The sequence below is a fragment of the Stegostoma tigrinum genome, chromosome 19 (assembly GCF_030684315.1).
Source record: "Stegostoma tigrinum isolate sSteTig4 chromosome 19, sSteTig4.hap1, whole genome shotgun sequence".
Classification (NCBI taxonomy): Eukaryota; Metazoa; Chordata; class Chondrichthyes; order Orectolobiformes; family Stegostomatidae; genus Stegostoma; species Stegostoma tigrinum.
In genome coordinates, this window is record NC_081372.1 from 57,648,236 (window position 1) to 57,665,048 (window position 16,813).

At 44.7% G+C, this 16,813-nt stretch overlaps 1 protein-coding gene across 3 annotated transcripts in view; it reads left to right on the forward strand.

The window, feature by feature from the left end:
• Positions 1–16,813, forward strand: part of pltp (phospholipid transfer protein) — a 56,270-nt gene that overhangs the window by 30,699 nt on the left and 8,758 nt on the right. For all 3 annotated transcript variants that reach the window (XM_048550433.2, XM_048550431.2, XM_048550432.2), the window contains exons 11-12: positions 6,895–7,065; positions 13,525–13,592. In XM_048550433.2, coding sequence (XP_048406390.1) covers positions 6,895–7,065; positions 13,525–13,592 — 239 coding nt within the window. The remainder of the gene's footprint in view (positions 1–6,894; positions 7,066–13,524; positions 13,593–16,813) is intronic.

Here is a 16,813-nt window from a genome sequence, read left to right on the forward strand (position 1 = left end):
TACTTGAAGCAAGGGGGCCTGGACTTTCTTGCACTTTTGCAATCAATTGACAATATTTTTAAAGGCTCTGTTGTTTCCTTTGAGGAGAATCTCCCTTCTGTTATAGAAGATGACAAAGAGATAAATGTTCTGCTTATTCCACTGAACCCCCAGGTAACAATGCCACCAAAAACAGCAGGAGAAACAGGAGCCCTCTATAGGGACGGACAGTGATGAAGGTCTGAGCACTAGGGGGAGGCAGAAACAGGACACCCCCGCCCCCCCCACCCCCTCATCCCAGCAGTCTCAGCTGCCATCAGCTCAATGTCTGTTAGAGTGAACCAGACCTTAACAAAGCGACAGGAACTCGACAGAAGGTAAAGGACCAGGCAGCACTGCAAAAGTGAACAGCTGTGGAGTGAAAATGCCCTGACACCTAAAACAGCAGCAACTGAGAAGGAACTTAGGATCATTCAGTCAAAAACAACCACCAAACGAGATTCAGAACCTTCTTCAAGGAGCAAAATGGCCACAATTCCTCAAGTCCTAGATTGTAGAATGAATCTTGTGGATAGTTAGTTGCAATTAATAAAGATTGTTGATGTTAATTGACAAAGGCATTGACTAACTTCTATCAATAACTCAGACATGATCCTACAACATGCCCTGATCAGAACTAACTGAGAGAGGTATCTGTGGTTATATCGGAGTTGGTGATATTGATGGACAGAATTTGAGATCTTCCTGACCAGCTTTGTACTAATGATATAACCAGAAATAGGATTGAGGATATAAAAAGTGATTTCAGGGAGTTAGGATGGAAGCTGCAAAGCAGGACGAACAGAGTAGTGTTCTCTGGTTTACTACCGGTGCCACGAGATAGCAAGGCGAGGAACAGGGAGCGGGCGCAGCTTAACACGTGGCTACGCAGCTGGTGTAGGAGGGAGGGCTTCAGATATGTAGATAATTGGGATGCCTTCTGGGGAAGGTGGGACCTGTACAAGAAGGACGGGTTGCATCTGAACTGGAAGGGGACCAATGTCCTGGGTGGAAGGTTTGCTCGAGTAGTTCGAGAGGGTTTAAACTAGTATGGCAGGGGGGTGGGAACCTGAGCTGTATACCGGAGGTGAGAGTTGATGCAGGTGAGGCAGTAGCAAGAGGTAGACCAGCTAGTGGGAAGGATTTTCCTGGGAAGGAACCAAGGGATCAGTTAAAGTGTGTTTGCTTTAACGCAAGGAGTATCAGGAATAAAAGTGATGAACTTAGAGCATGGATCAGTACCGGGTGCTATGATGTTGTGGCCATAACAGAGACATGGGTTTCTCATGGGCAGGAATGGTTGCTGGATATTCCAGGGTTTAGAACATTTAAAAAGAATAGGGAGGGGGGAAAAAGAGGAGGGAGTGTAGGACTACTAATCAGAGATGGTATCACAGCTACAGAAGCTTCCATTGTCGAGGACGATCTGCCTACCGAGTCAGTATGGGTGGAAATTAGAAACAGCAAGGGAGTAGTCACCGCGTTAGGGGTTTACTACAGGCCCCCCAATAGCAGCAGGGAGATTGAGGAAAGCATAGGTCGACAGATTTTGGAAAAGTGGGGACGTAGTAGGGTTGTTGTAATGGGTGACTTTAACTTTCCTAATATTGATTGGAACCTCCTTTAAGCAGAAGATTTGAATGGAGCTGTTTTTGTAAGGTGTGTTCAGGAGGGTTTCCTAATGCAGTACGTTGACAGGCTGACGAGGGGAGAGGCCATTCTAGACTTGGTGCTCGGAAACGAGCCGGGGCAGGTATCAGATCTTGTGGTGGGAGAGCATTTTGGTGACAGTGACCATAACTGCCTCACATTCTACATAGCTATGGAGAAGGAGAGGATTAGGCAAAATGGGAGGATATTTAATTGGGGAAGAGGAAACTATGATGCGATTAGACATGAGTTAGGAAGCATGGACTGGGAGCAATTGTTCCATGGTAGGGGCACTATAGACATGTGGAGACTGTTTAAGGAACAGTTGTTGCGAGTGATGAGCAATATGTCCCTCTGAGACAGGCAAGGAGGGGTAAGATAAAGGAACCTTGGATGACGAGAGAGGTGGAGCTTCTTGTGAAAAGGAAGAAGGTAGCTTACATAAGGTGGAGGAAGCTAGGGTCAAGCTCAGCTAGAGAGGATTACACGCAGGCAAGGAAGGAGCTCAAAAATGGTCTGAGGAGAGCCAGGAGGGGGCAGGAGAAAGGCTTGGCAGAACGAATTAGGGAAAACACAAAGGCATTTTACACTTATGTGAGGAATAAGAGAATGGTCAAAGGAAGAGTAGGGCCGATCAGGGATCACAGAGGGAACTTGTGTGTGGAGTCTGAGGAGGTAGGGGAAGCCCTAAATGAGTTTTTTGCTTCTGTCTTTACGAAAGAAACGAACTTTGTAGTGAATGAAACCTTTGAAGAGCAGGTGTGCATGCTGGAATGGATAGAGATAGAGGAAGCTGATGTGCTGAAAATTTTGTCAAACATTAAGATTGACAAGTCGCCAGGCCTGGACCAGATTTGTCCTCGGCTGCTTTGGGAAGTGAGAAATGTAATTGCTTCGCCACTTGCGAAGATCTTTGCATCCTCGCTCTCTACTGGAGTCGTACCTGAGGACTGGAGAGAGGCAAATGTAATTCCTCTCTTCAAGAAAGGAAATAGGGAAATCCCCGGCAATTACAGACCAGTAAGTCTCATGTCTGTCGTCTGCAAGGTTTTAGAAAGGATTCTGAGGGATAGGATTTATGACCATCTGGAAGAGCATGGCTTGATCAAATGCAGTCAACACGGCTTTGTGAGGGGCAGGTCATGCCTCACAAACCTTATCGTGTTCTTTGAGGATGTGACTAGAAAAGTTGATGAGGGTCGAGCTGTGGATGTGGTGTATATGGACTTCAGTAAGGCATTTGATAAGGTTCCCCATGGTAGGCTCATTCAGAAGGTCAGGAGGAATGGGATACAGGGGAACTTAGCTGTCTGGATACAGAATTGGCTGGCCAACAGAAGGCAGCGAGTGGTAGTAGAAGGAAAATATTCTGCCTGGAAGTCAGTGGTGAGTGGTGTTCCACAGGGCTCTGTCCTTGGGCCTCTACTTTTTGTAATTTTTATTAATGACTTGGATGAGGGGATTGAAGGATGGGTCAGCAAATTTGCAGATGACATGAAGGTTGGAGGTGTCGTTGACAGTATAGAGGGCTGTTGTAGGCTGCAGCGGGACATTGACAGGATGCAGAGATGGGCTGAGAGGTGGCAGATGGAGTTCAACCTGGATAAATGCAAGGTGATGCATTTTGGAAGGTCGATTTTGAAAGCTGAGTACAGGATTAAGGATAGGATTCTTGGCAGTGTGGAGGAACAGAGGGATCTTGGTGTGCAGATACATAGATCCCTTAAAATGGCCACCCAAGTGGACAGGGTTGTTAAGAAAGCATATGGTGTTTTGGCTTTCATTAACAGGGGGATTGAGTTGAAGAGTCGTGAGATCTTGTTGCAGCTCTATAAAACTTTGGTTAGACCGCACTTGGAATACTGTGTCCAGTTCTGGTCGCCCTATTATAGGAAAGATGTGGATGCTTTGGAGAGGGTTCAGAGGAGGTTTACCAGGATGCTGCCTGGACTGGAGGGCTTATCTTATGAAGAGAAGTTGACTGAGCTCGGACTTTTTTCATTGGAGAAAAGGAGGAGGAGAGGGGACCTAATTGAGGTATACAAGATAATGAGAGGCATAGATAGAGTTGATAGCCAGAGACTATTTCCCAGGGCAGAAATGGCTAACACGAGGGGTCATAGTTTTAAGCTGGTTGGAGGAAAGTATAGAGGGGATGTCAGAGGTGGGTTCTTTACACAGAGACTTGTGAGAGCATGGAATGCGTTGCCAGCAGCAGTTGTGGAAGCAAGGTCACTGGGGACATTTAAGAGACTGGACATGCATATGGTCACAGAAATTTGAGGGTGCATACATGAGGATCAATGGTCAGCACAACATCGTGGGCTGAAGGGCCTGTTCTGTGCTGTACTGTTCTATGTTCCATGTTCTATGTACAGTAGTGGTTCCATCTTTCATCTCACACTTTAACCTCTCCTTTTTGAGCCCTCTGCTTTGAACTGCCCCTTCAACCGCCCCCTTTCACCCCTATTCTTTGGTCTCATCCTTTGACTTTGATCTCTCTAAGCTCATTCTTTTATCCCCGCTGTTTGGTGCCATGTTAAGGTGAACGATGTTGAAAAGTTGAGAACTTACAGATAGAGCTTCAGAAGCTCAGGAGGAGACAGCGCCACATGCTGCTTAGTTTGGGAACAGCAGATTATCGCAAGTTCATTAAAGGCTAAAGAAATGGTGCAGTTGGAAGGCCTCACCTATTCCTGAGGCATTGCCACTGGTACTGGGGTGGTGTTAAACATTAGATGTTAAAGTGCTAGTTACAGTGGTCAGATGTTTGTTTAGTCAGAGATTTATATAACATAACAACAAAACCCAACACCCCGACCCCACTAATCTCCTTTTAAATGTAAGGAGTAGGAAGTAAGTTTGGTGAATTCCAGGCACACATTGCAACATGAGACAATGGTTTAGTGATACAAATGGAAGCCGTAGTGATTTGTAACAACGTCAGCCAAGTCTACATTGTACAACAAGTTCGCCGACTGGGGTTGTTAATCTGGTCCAATCAGGGAGTCCCGGCTGACAGATATAAATGGGATTGTCAGAGATTCTGTTTGCTCTGAGAGCTGGCTCTGAGGGAGCTGGATTAGTGTCAAGGACTATGCATGTGTAAATAAAGGGTGACTCGATGATAGGATTCTGGCCTCTGGTGTTATTGCAATCAACTAGAGAAGCTATTCCATTGCTGAAATGGTGTAAGTACCAGTTTGGTCAGTGATGTCCACATCCAATGAATGAATAAAAACAATGCTCTTGGCGTCCACTTAATAGGAAGGAGATATTGGGGAGAAGCTGCAGAAAAAAGTCAATTTAAAAGTGGTGGTGATGGGGTGGGGGAATTCTAGTATCCTGATATAGACTAGGATGGTCATAGTGAAACAGGGCATAGAGTGAGAGGAATTCTTGATGTGTACAAGCACTTTGTAGATCAGTTTGTTTCCAGCCCCACGAGAAAGGAAGCAGCACTGAATTCCGGGAGACCAAACTTGGTGGAGTGAATATGTTTCAGTGAGAGAGCATTTGGGGATCTATGATTATATCAACATCACGTTTCGAAAAATGTCAGATACAAGCTGGTGTAAAAATACTTCATTAGGGGAGGCCAACTCCAATAAAGAAGACTGTGACTGTACCAGTGATACAAAAACAACATAATATTGGTAATCTGAAATAAAGACAAAAATTACTCTGGGTTTGGGTGAAGATTTGCTGCTTGGGTGCTGGTTGTAGATATTGGTGTGTTCGTTGAGCTGGGAAGTTTGATACTTACAGGGTTCACATTTACAAGTGAGGAGTAAAACAACTGCAAACTCCCATTCCTGGATGTGATGGTGGAAAGAAAAGAGAATGGTGACTTCACTACAAAAGTGTACAGGAAATCGACCCATACTGACCAGGTCTTAAACTAGCACAGCAACCAACCCGACTCACACAAGAGGAGCTGTGTTAACACTGTTGAAAAGGGCTGCTACATACTGCAGCACACCCAACCTGCAGAAGGAAGAAGAACAATACCTCTACAAGGTATTTACCGGGAATGGATACCCCCACAGCTTCATCCAGAGATGCCAAGCCAACAGACAACACAACCAGCACACACCAAAACCCAAAACAATAACCACCCGTAAAAAAACACTGGCAGCCAGACTGCTCAGTCCACTAGGAATTGCAACAGCACACAAACTGGCAATCGCACTAAGACAGCATCTGACCAGCGTTAAAGATTCAATAGATACCATGGACTGAACAAATGTAATTTACAAGATACCATATGGAGACTGCGCAACACACTATGTGGGACAAACAGGCAGTCAACTAGCAACCCACATCCATGAACACCAAGTAGCGACTAAACAATACGACCAGATGTCCTGGGCTTCAGTACACACAGACGAGAAAAACCACACTTTCAATACTACAATCATTGGACAACCGAAACACAGGGGAACCGGGGAGATCTTGGAGACTTGGCTTTCGGCTGCAGCCTCCATCAACAAACACTTTGAATTAGACCCAATGTACCCACCGTTACCTCATACGGCTGGAACCAGCACCTATTGGAAGCAGCAAAACCGGACCATATAAATTTGAACTGGCACAATACAACATCACTTAGCAGGAGGCTCCACAACACTGAGGGTGTCACCTCGTAAGGAGACAAAACATCTGCTTTCAAACCTCCCAACTCAGCGAACACACCCAACATCTACAAAAAATACTCGTCATCTCAATGTTGACAAAAATAACTGGAGGCCCGCGTTTCCCTTTTCGTTATTTAATTTGTGGGAATGCAGCTCAATCTGCTGCTAGCTACCTACGCTGGGAGCGGGGCAAACAGTAAGTAGAGACAATGAACAATTTAAAAATGGGATAAAGTTGTAGGGTTTTGAGGGTGGAGTGGAGAATGGGACGAACAGGACTAATGTACAGAAAACAAGCAGAAATATGGCCAGCTCCTCGTGTATTAACTCCAAATTCTCTTCAAAAACAATTTTCAAACCAACCTCAATCAGTGAGCAGAGGAGTGATGTTTGAAAGGGATGGCTGGAAGTATTTGGATGTTTGTACAGCATGTTGGAATATTCCAACATCAAAGGTACAAAGCTTTCAGCTGTAGATGTGCCAAGACAAAGACAATTCAATCAGAGGGAAAATTTGACTAAATTCATAACACATGCAATGTCTTTAGATGTTTTAACTGTGTCCTTTTCTCCCATCGCTGACACCAAGGCCCCAACCTCATCAGCTAAGGAGGCTCCTCTGCTATTGGACTTGGAAGTGACATCAGCTCCTCACTGCACCATCAAGCCATCGGGGATCACTGTCAGTGTTAGCGCCCTCATGAATGTCATTCTCCTTCCACCAAACTCGAAACCAGTCATGCTGTCCAGCATAATCATGGTAAGTGCTTTGTTTCTCACTTTACGCACAGTGCCCTGACCTTATCTCACAGAGCTCCATTCTGCAGTGGGCCCTTACAGAGACGCTGCGTGAAAATTTTCATATCGCAATAGGTGAGGCCTATCAAGGCCTTTCGCAGTTTTCTTCACCAAAGTGAAATCTCTGTTCAACCTCTGCATTTCCAAAGAAAGCAACTACCCTCCAGAACATATCTGCAGGAGTTCCTCAGGGGAGTGTCCTAGACCCAACCTTTTTCAGCAGCTTCAACAGTGGCCTTTACTCCATCATAAGGTCAGAAGTGGGCATGTTCGCCAATGATTGCACAGTATTCAGCACCATTCACAACTCCTCACTTAGATACTGACGCAGTGTGCACCCAAATACTGCAAGATCTGCACAATATCTAGGCTTCGGTTCACAAGTAGCAAGTAACATTCGCACCACACTAGTGCCAGATAATGACTATTTCCAGCAAGAGAGAATCTAACCATTGCCCCTTGACTTTCAATGGAGTTACTATCACTGGAACCCCCACTATCAACATCCTGGGAGTTACCATTGACCAAAAATACAACCGGACAAGCTACACAAGAGCAGGTTAGAGGCTGGGAACCCTGCAGTGAGTAACGCACTTCCTGACTCCCCAGATATTATCCACCGTCTACAAGATACTAGTCAGGACCATGATGGAATACTCCCCACAGGTTTTGGAGAAGATTTGTAGCTCGGGTTGTGGATGAGGTTGTAGACTTGCTCGCCAAGCCGGGTGGGTTTGGACGCAAACGTTGTGTCACCATGCTAGGTAACATGGTCAGGGCACCTCCGGTGAAGCATCAGTGTTCTGTCCTGTTTGTTATTTACATGCCTCAGGTTGCTGGGGTGGTTGGCATTACTTCCCGTTCTGTTTTTCAGTGGTTTATATTTTGGGTCCAGTTCCATGTGTTTGTCGATGGAATTACGGTTGGAGAACCAAGCCTCCAGGAATTCCCTGGCATTTTCCCTATTTGGCTTGTGCGATTATGGATGTGTTGTCCCAGTTAAAATTCATGTCCTTGAGAATTGGGCGTATCTCTCAGTGGATAGTTGGTGTTCGTGTATCCTTATTGTCAATTTTCTTCCAGTTTGACTTATTTGCATGGTCATTTGTACATTACTGGTTATGGACCCTGTGTACAAACCACTGAAAAATATAACCAGAAGTAATACTAACCACCCCAGCAAACCGAGGCATGTAAATAACAAGCGGGACAGAACACCGACACTTCACCAGGGGCGCACTGACGATGGTACCTAGTAGGGTGATGAAACTTCTGCAACCAAACACACCGGCTCAGCAAGCAAATCTGCACCCTCATACTCCCCACTTGCCCTGGATGGGTGCAGCTCCAACAACACTCAAGAAGCTCAACACCATCCAGAACAGAGTAGCACCACATCCACAAACATCCACTCCCTCCACCACCGACGCTGCGGTAGCAGCGGTCTATATTATCCACAAGATACTCTGCATAAATTCACCAACGATCCTTAAACACCACCTTCCAAACCCACGACCTCTTCTATCTAGAAAGGCAAGGGCAGCAGATACATGGGAATACCACCAGCTGCAAGTTCCCCTCTAATCCACTCACCATCCCGACTTGGAAATATATCGCCATTCCTTCAGTGTTACTGGGTCAGAATCCTGGGACTCAAACATATGAACAAGGAACAAGAGAAGGCCACTCGGCCCTTTGATCCTGTTCTGACAATCAATAAGTTCACGGCTGACCTAATTTCAATCTCAACTCCACGTTCCTGCAAACTTCAGACAATCTTTCATCTCCTTGGTCACCAAGAATCCATCTACCCCTGCTTAAAAGATATTTGAAGATTCTGCATCCACTGCCTTTTGAGGAAGGGAATTCCAAAGCCTCACATCCCTCTGAGCGAAATATGTTTCCTCATCTCTGTCTTAAATGGGTGCTCCCTTATTTTTAAACAATGGCTCTAGTTCTAGATTCTCCCACCCTCCTGACATCCACCCAGCCAAGCACTCAGGATCTTATATCTTTCAATTAAATCACCTGACATTGCTAAATTGCCTGCAGTGTTCAGCTATGCAGATTAGGTGGGTTATAAAGGGATGGGTCTGGGTGGGATACTCCAAGGGTCGGTGTGGACTTGTTGGGCTGAAGGTCCTGTTTCCACACTATAGGGAATCTATGATGATTCCTCCCCTCACCGAAACAAGCTGAACCTCAAACTTGTTTGACAGTTGCAGAGGCGGACACTTCTGTTCCCTTGGTGCACTAACCTGCCTCACTTACACTCACAGCCTGCTGTCCCTGACCATTGCCCATAGTAGAACAATCTATCCATAGATGTTACTGCCTCCAGTTATGATGAATCCAGGTAAGCTCCCTGCTCCCTGATGCATCGCAGTGTCTGTACCTGTAGTTCAGCCTCCAGCTCAAACTGAGACAAACCTGTTCAAACATCAAACACTCACTACAGAGATGTCTGCCCTGAATCACAATGGTATCTTTCCACTCCAACATTCTGCAGTTTTGACACAGCAGTACCACTCTTAGTGAGTTAATTAGTTATATTGCTCACCTATTTATGTTGCTTTTTATGCATTATATTAACTTTACCACCAATATGTATGATGTTTAAAATTTGAGAATATGGTAGGTGTCAATCAATTAACAGACAACCCTGATAAAACAATTGTCTCTGATAGGTCTTGATCTAATATTTGGTTTGACCTTCCTGCTTCAAATCCTCTCATTCCATTACCAACCAGTGAATTTGTAGACTTGCTGTGATGTCATTCTTGTTTCTATTTTAACAAGAACTGACTGAAGACGACAGCAACTGATGCTAACTCCCTAATAGATCTAAGAGTCTAACTACGTGGACACCACCATTTCCAGGGTATGACTTATCCCAGAAATGATACTTTTTTTTAATAAGTGTGGAGTACGTACATGCTATAAAGACAGGGAGCTTATGCTATATGCCTCAGCCACGCCTAATAACCTCTTACCACCTTATTAATTGTCTCGCTAGCTTTAAACATTTGTAGATACACACTGCCGTGGTCCTTCTGTTGGTCAACATTACTCCGTATCCTCCCGGGTCAAGGGGAGGTGAAAGCCTAGTGCTATTGTCACTAAACTATTAATCCAGAGACGCGAGCGATGCTGTGGGGATAGGGTTCGAATCCTGCCGTGATGGATGGTGGAATTTGAATTCAATAAATATCTGAAATTAAGAATCTAATGATGACCATTGTTGGGGGGAAACACCCATTTGGTTCACTAACGTCCTTTTTAGGGAAGGAAATTGCCATCCTTACCTGGTCTGGCCTACATGTGACTCCAACAATGTGGTTGTTTCTAAACTGCCCTCTGCGCAATAAATGCTGGCCTAACTAGCAACATCTTCATCCTGCGAATGAATTTTTAAGAAGTGTTGCATATTCAACTACCCTGTTATATCTTCCATAATACCTCGCACTCCACCTTCCTGCCCAATGACTGGAACATTTTTCTCTACCTGTAGTTTAAAACGTCCCCTCGCTGATAGTCCTACAGTTAGTTTGTTGTATCAGCTATAAACTCTTCTGGTACTTGAGTCTAAATCATTAATCTAAAGCACAAAGAGCAAGTGTCTGAGCTCTAAGCCCTGTGAGACCCACTGAAAATAGTCTTCCAGTCACAAATCCACCCACCATCCATTACCCTTTCGTTCCCGTCACTGAGTTCATGTTGGCTTATTGCCTCGGATTCTAAGGCCGTTCTTGACCAGGTGGTCGTGTGGTTCTAGTTTCCCTATAGACCATATTCATTACATAGCCCTCATCAGGCCCCACCTGTCAACTCCTGAAAAAAATTTCAATCAAATTCATCAGACATAGTCCCACCTTAACAAATCCACACTGGGGTGGCACAGTGTCTTAGTGGTTAGCACCACTGCCTCTCAGCACCACGAGCCCAGGTTTGATTCCAACCTTTGGTGACTGTGCAGACTCCACATAGACATTCTCCCTGTGACTGTGTGTGTTTCCTCCCAGTGCTCAGCTTTCCTCTCATTGTCCAAAAATGCGTAAGTTAGGTGGATTGGCCATGTTAAATTGCCCATAATGCTCAGGAAAGTGTATTAGCCACAGGAAATGTAGGGTCACAGGGATAGGGTAGGCGAATGGGTATGAGTTGAATGCTCTGCAGAGAGTTGGTGTGGACTTGTTGGGCTGAATGGCCTGTTTCCACACTGTGGGGATTCTATGACTGCTCTTGATCAGTCTGGACTTTTCCAAATGAAGGTACTTTCTGTTCTTCAGATTTAACTACAATAAATTTCCCACAACTAAAGTTAACTGACTTACAATTATTCAGATTATCCCTTCCTCCTTTTTAAATCAACATTGGCAGTTCTCTTGTACAGCCAAGCAGCATTGAAATCCTGGTCAAAGCCTCTGCAATTGGCTCCTTAATTCTTTTAATAATCTGGGATATATCTCATTTGAGCCTAATAATTTACTTTCTTTCAAAGCTTTCAAAGTCATTTCCTCTTCAATGATGTTTATTTGACCCAGTAACTCAGTCTTTCTGTCTTATGATGTTGTCGTCATTGGCTCTTTTAGACAACAGCCAGATCTTTATTGTCTGGTCCCTACCAGGCCGCACTCTTTCGTTCAGTTTCTCTATGGTATTTTTTTACAATTCACTGATAGAGTGGGGGTGTCACTGGCTAGGCCAGCATTTATTGCCCATCCCTAATTGCCCAGAGGGCAATTAAGATTCAACTGCATTGCTGTGGGTATGAAGTCACATGTAGGCCAGAACAAGTAATGATGGCAGATTTCCTTCCCTAAAGGACATTAGTGAAGCAATTTTATTTACAACTGATGTTGACTTTAGGATAACTTTTTTAATTTTAGATTTTTTTATTGAATTCTAATATTACCATCTACCACGGTGGATTTGAACCCACGTCTCCAGAACATTAACATGGGCTTTTGGATTACCATACATTACTACTGTGCCACCACCTCCCTAAAAACATCTTATAACGAATCTTTTGACTAGATATTAACATAGACTTCACATTCTCCGAAGAGCTTATCGATCTCCCAACAGTGTCTTGGCCTCTGTGTGTCTCCACATTCTCCTGTCAGTTTCATGTGTTCAATCAGACTCCGACCTGTATTTCAGCACAAACAAGAGAGTCAGTCTATAATTACAGAAAGATGACTCAGGAATCTGAATTGGAAACTGCTGCTAAGTATGGCATGTAACATTTTCACTCAGGATAGGGTGTAGAATTGGGGTGGGATCCACTGTGTACATCAGTGATTCATAGATGCAACTGCACATGTAACTACCTCAATATAATCTGATTTTTAGCTAGCGAGATGCCCAAAATGTGATTCTTATACTATCCACCTACTATGAGAAACTTACTTTGCAAAGATAAAGTACCTTCTCAAATATAGACCCAGGTCACCTTTTGAGGCAGGCCAGATTCTCTTTGGGCGTGGTCAGGTATCCAATGGGATTCCGAAGAGTAAAAGTAAATATGCATAAAAAGTGCAGCACTATAACTGACAAACTCATTGAAACCGAAGAGACCTATTACTAAAAACATGCCAAGCTGCTGAGGTATTTAAAACTCTTACATCTTAAAGATTTGTACAAACTACCTACAGAGAAATCAATGTTTGTTTGTTATTGCTCTGTGCCTGAGGGTCAGTGATTTAGAATTACTGCTAACTAACTGATTTCATGATCTACCATTCACTCAGTTGATTGATAGCTCCAAATAGTTATTGGCTATTTGAACGGTGCCAATGAATTGCAATGTTTGTGTTTTATAAGGTATTAAAGAAAGTTAGCTGTATCGATTGGTTTTGGCTTTTTACAGAGGCTCCACTTTCTGCCAATATAAATGCAAATGCAAGGATGCATGCACATCTTGACACTAAAAAGTGATTGTGAATCGGAAACATGTGCTCCATGATCCAATTTCAATTGGATTTATTGGGAGAATATATAAAATGATTAAATCACCTACTCAGCAAGCAGTGTGCACATATCCCTCTTCCACCTGGGTGGGCAAGTAGGAAGAGCTCAGGGAAATGAGTGTGACAACAAAGGGTGTGGGGAACAGGCAGCGGGGGAGAGGAGAATCTGAGCATGTTGATCACAAATAATGTCATTCTATGATTTCTGGTCTATTTTATTACCCTAATACGCTTTGTATGGTATGATCTGCTTGTATTACACACAAAACAAAACTTTTCACTGAAAATAGGTACATGTGACAATAATAAATCAAAGCAAATTTTTTTTAAAAGTACTCAGAATGGTGTAGAAACTGTGGAATGACTTTCCCTCCTTCACAAAACATTGGATAATCTCACTTCTTGAACAACATGGGAGAGTTACTGATGTCTGGATTTTCTTGTTGCAGGAATCAAGACTGAATGCCAAGGTGTCTCTGAAGGGCAAGAATCTTGGAATGAAACTGGACCTCAAAAGGTAGGATCATTGGTCCATGCAGAATATGGGGAAAGTGAGAGAGTGTGGACTCCCAGGCTGTACATCTAGGTGTCCAATTGCTCCCGTTGTATGGGGGTGATTTGACTTTGGGCTCTAGTCTGTTGAATCTATTGTCAACTCAGAGGGTGGTAACATCTCTCCAATTTCCATCTAATTCTGGCAGATAAACTCTGAAGGGTCAAACAGGAACTGAGTGTAACTCTCTGGAGCGAAACTGCAGAGATCAGGCCAGAGCTGTCGTCACCATGATAAGGAATGGGGAAGGAGTCACAAACCTCCAATTATTTTGGGTCTTGGTACTTTAACACTCACGACAATAGTTTAATGCTCACTTCCATTGGGGCATGAATTAACCAGATGCATTCCCATCATTTCTAGACCTCTGTATTACAATAGGCAATATGGTGCCTGAAACACACAACATTTTGGACAATAGACGGAAAGCTCCTTTCAAAATAGGGCAGTTTGAAACCCGGGAATGGGTCATAGAATCCCTACAGTGTAGAAGCAGGCCATTCCACCTAGTGAGTCCACATCTACCCTCCAAAGAACATCCCACCTCCAAACCCTCAACTCCATTCCTGTAACCCTGCATTTCCCATGAGTATTCCACCAAACCTGCTCATCCCTGAACTGTGGGGGTGGCGGGGAACTGGCAGAGACCCACACAGACAGTCGCCCAAACCTGGAATTGAATCCAGGTCCCTGGTGCTTCAAGGCAGCATGAACAATTAAGCAAAGTGAAGACAGGACACAGAGTATAGCAGCCTTTCTTGGGGATTCCTGCAGAGGATTGTGTGTGCGCCTGTGTGTGTATACCCCTTTAGTTATGGATATTTTACTTATTCATTCAAGAACTGTAGGATTACTAGCTGGGCCAGCATTTATTGCTTGTCCCTAGTTGCCCCTTGAGGTGGTGATGAACTGTCTTCTTGAACCACTGCAGTCCATGTGCTGTAGATAGACCCACAATGCCCTTAGAGAGGGAATTCCAGGATTTTTGACCTGGCGACACTAAGGGAACAGGGCCATATTTCCAAGTCGGGATGATGAGTGGCTTGGAGGGAAACTTGCAGATTGGGGGATTTCCCATGTATCTGCTGCCCTTGTCCTTCACGATGGTTGTGGGTTTGGAAGGTGCTATCCGAGGCACTATGGTGAATTTCTGCGGTGCATCATGTCAATAGTACACACTGCTGCTACTGAGCATCGGTGGTGGACGGAGTGGATTATGAAAGTGGTGAAAGGTGTGTGAAGAAAATGGTTCATAACCAATATCTATTTCTTTGTTTAGTGAGATTGTAAAATCAAAATATCATGTTTTTCATTGAGGTGAATCAACAACAACTCCATTTATATAGTGCCCTTTAATAGAGTCATACATCAAAGCATCCTCATGAACATGCAAGGAATTGTGAAAGTTGATTCAGACACGTTGTTCAGTGACGAAGCTGTGTGAATATGTCCCAACTGGATGGAGGGCAAATGGCAGTTAAATTGAGGACAGTGAGCAGAAAGCATTGAAACACAAACAACAACTCATATGTGTGTAGATAACAAGGTGTAGAGCTGAATGAACACAGCAGGCCAAGCAGCATCAGAGGAGCAGGAAAGCTGACGTTTCGGGCCTAGACCCTTCTTCAGAAAAGGAGGAAGGAAGGGGGCTTTGAAATAAAGAGAGAGAAGGGGGCAGGCAATGATAGAAGGAGGATAAAGGAGCAGATAGGTGGAGGGAAGACTGACAGATCAAGGAGGCGGGGATGGAGCCAGTAAAGGTGAGTGTGGGTAGGGAGTTGGGATGGGGTTGGTCAGTGAGGAGGGTGGGGCGGGTAGGTGGGAGGGAAGACAGGCAGAACAAGGAGGTGGGATGAGGCGAGTTGGTAGGAAATGGGGGTGGGTATTGGTCAGTGAGGTGGGAGGAGCGGAGAGGCGGGAGAAAAGATGGACAGGTCAAGGAGACAGGGACAAGATGGGCTGGTCTTGGGATGAGGCCAGGGGAGGGGAGATTGTGAAGATGACATTGAGACCATTGGGCGGCAGGGTTCCCAAGCGGAATATGAGGTCCTTTTCCTCCAGCCTTTGGGTTTTGTGGCTTCATCCCTGCCTCCTTGACCTATCCATCTTCTCTCCACCTATCTGTTCCTCTATCCACCATCTGTTTCTGCCTCCCCCCTCTCCCTATTTATTTGAGTTCCCTTCCCCTCCCCCATTTCTGACGAAGGGTCCAGACCCGAAACGTCACCTTTCCTGCTCCTCTGATGCTGCTCGGCCTGCTGTGTTCATCCAGCTCCACACCTTGTTATCTCAGATTCTCCAGCATCGGCATTTCCTGCTATCTCATATGTATGTAGCACCTTTTCATAATGAAGTGACACAAGGTGCTCCACAGAAGAGTTATGAACTACAATACAATGCTGAGCCAAGTAAGGATATTAGATCAGGCGACCAAAAGCTCGGTCAGAGAGTTTTTAAGAAGCCTCTTTAAGAGGAGGAAGATGAGGTGGAGAGATGTAGGGAAGAAATTCCAGAGCTTGGTGTCCAAACAAACGAAGGCTTAGGGTAGGCTGTGCACCAAGGGTAGAGCGATTCTATTAGGGGACGCACAAGAGGTCAGGAAGAGGAGTACACAGATTGCAGCAGACTGTTTGTTTCACTGGAGGAGATCAAAGAACAAGGGAGGCGCAAGGTCAAGGAGAGATTAGCTACAGGTCAGCAATTAGAGGGCTGATAGGGGAATGAGAACTCTGAGTTAAGACCAGGCATAAGAGTTTTGCATCAGCTGTAGTTTGTGGAGAGTAGAACTTGGGAGACCAGGTGGGAGTGTGCACATTTTATTTCATTGTCATATTGTTTACAGTGAGAATACAATAAAACACAGCGAAAAGCTTTCACCTGTCATCACGATTTGGTGCCATTTTGAATAATTTAAGAATAAGAGGGGGAAAATAAGAAATGGTTTAAAGAGAGTCTGTCAATCCTGAGCCAGCTCATCATCATCAGCGCCTGCACTACCATCCCTCACACAGCACTTTCACTGCCATCTACACCAGACTCAATCAACATCAAAGTCACTGATCCTCAGGCACCGTCTCTTGGTGCCGGGGCAATATTCCGCCAGTACCTAGGCCAGACCCACCGATGTCAGTGTCATTTGTTGGCGCTGGGCCCTCATGGGACATAGGATTAAAAACCAAAAGAAC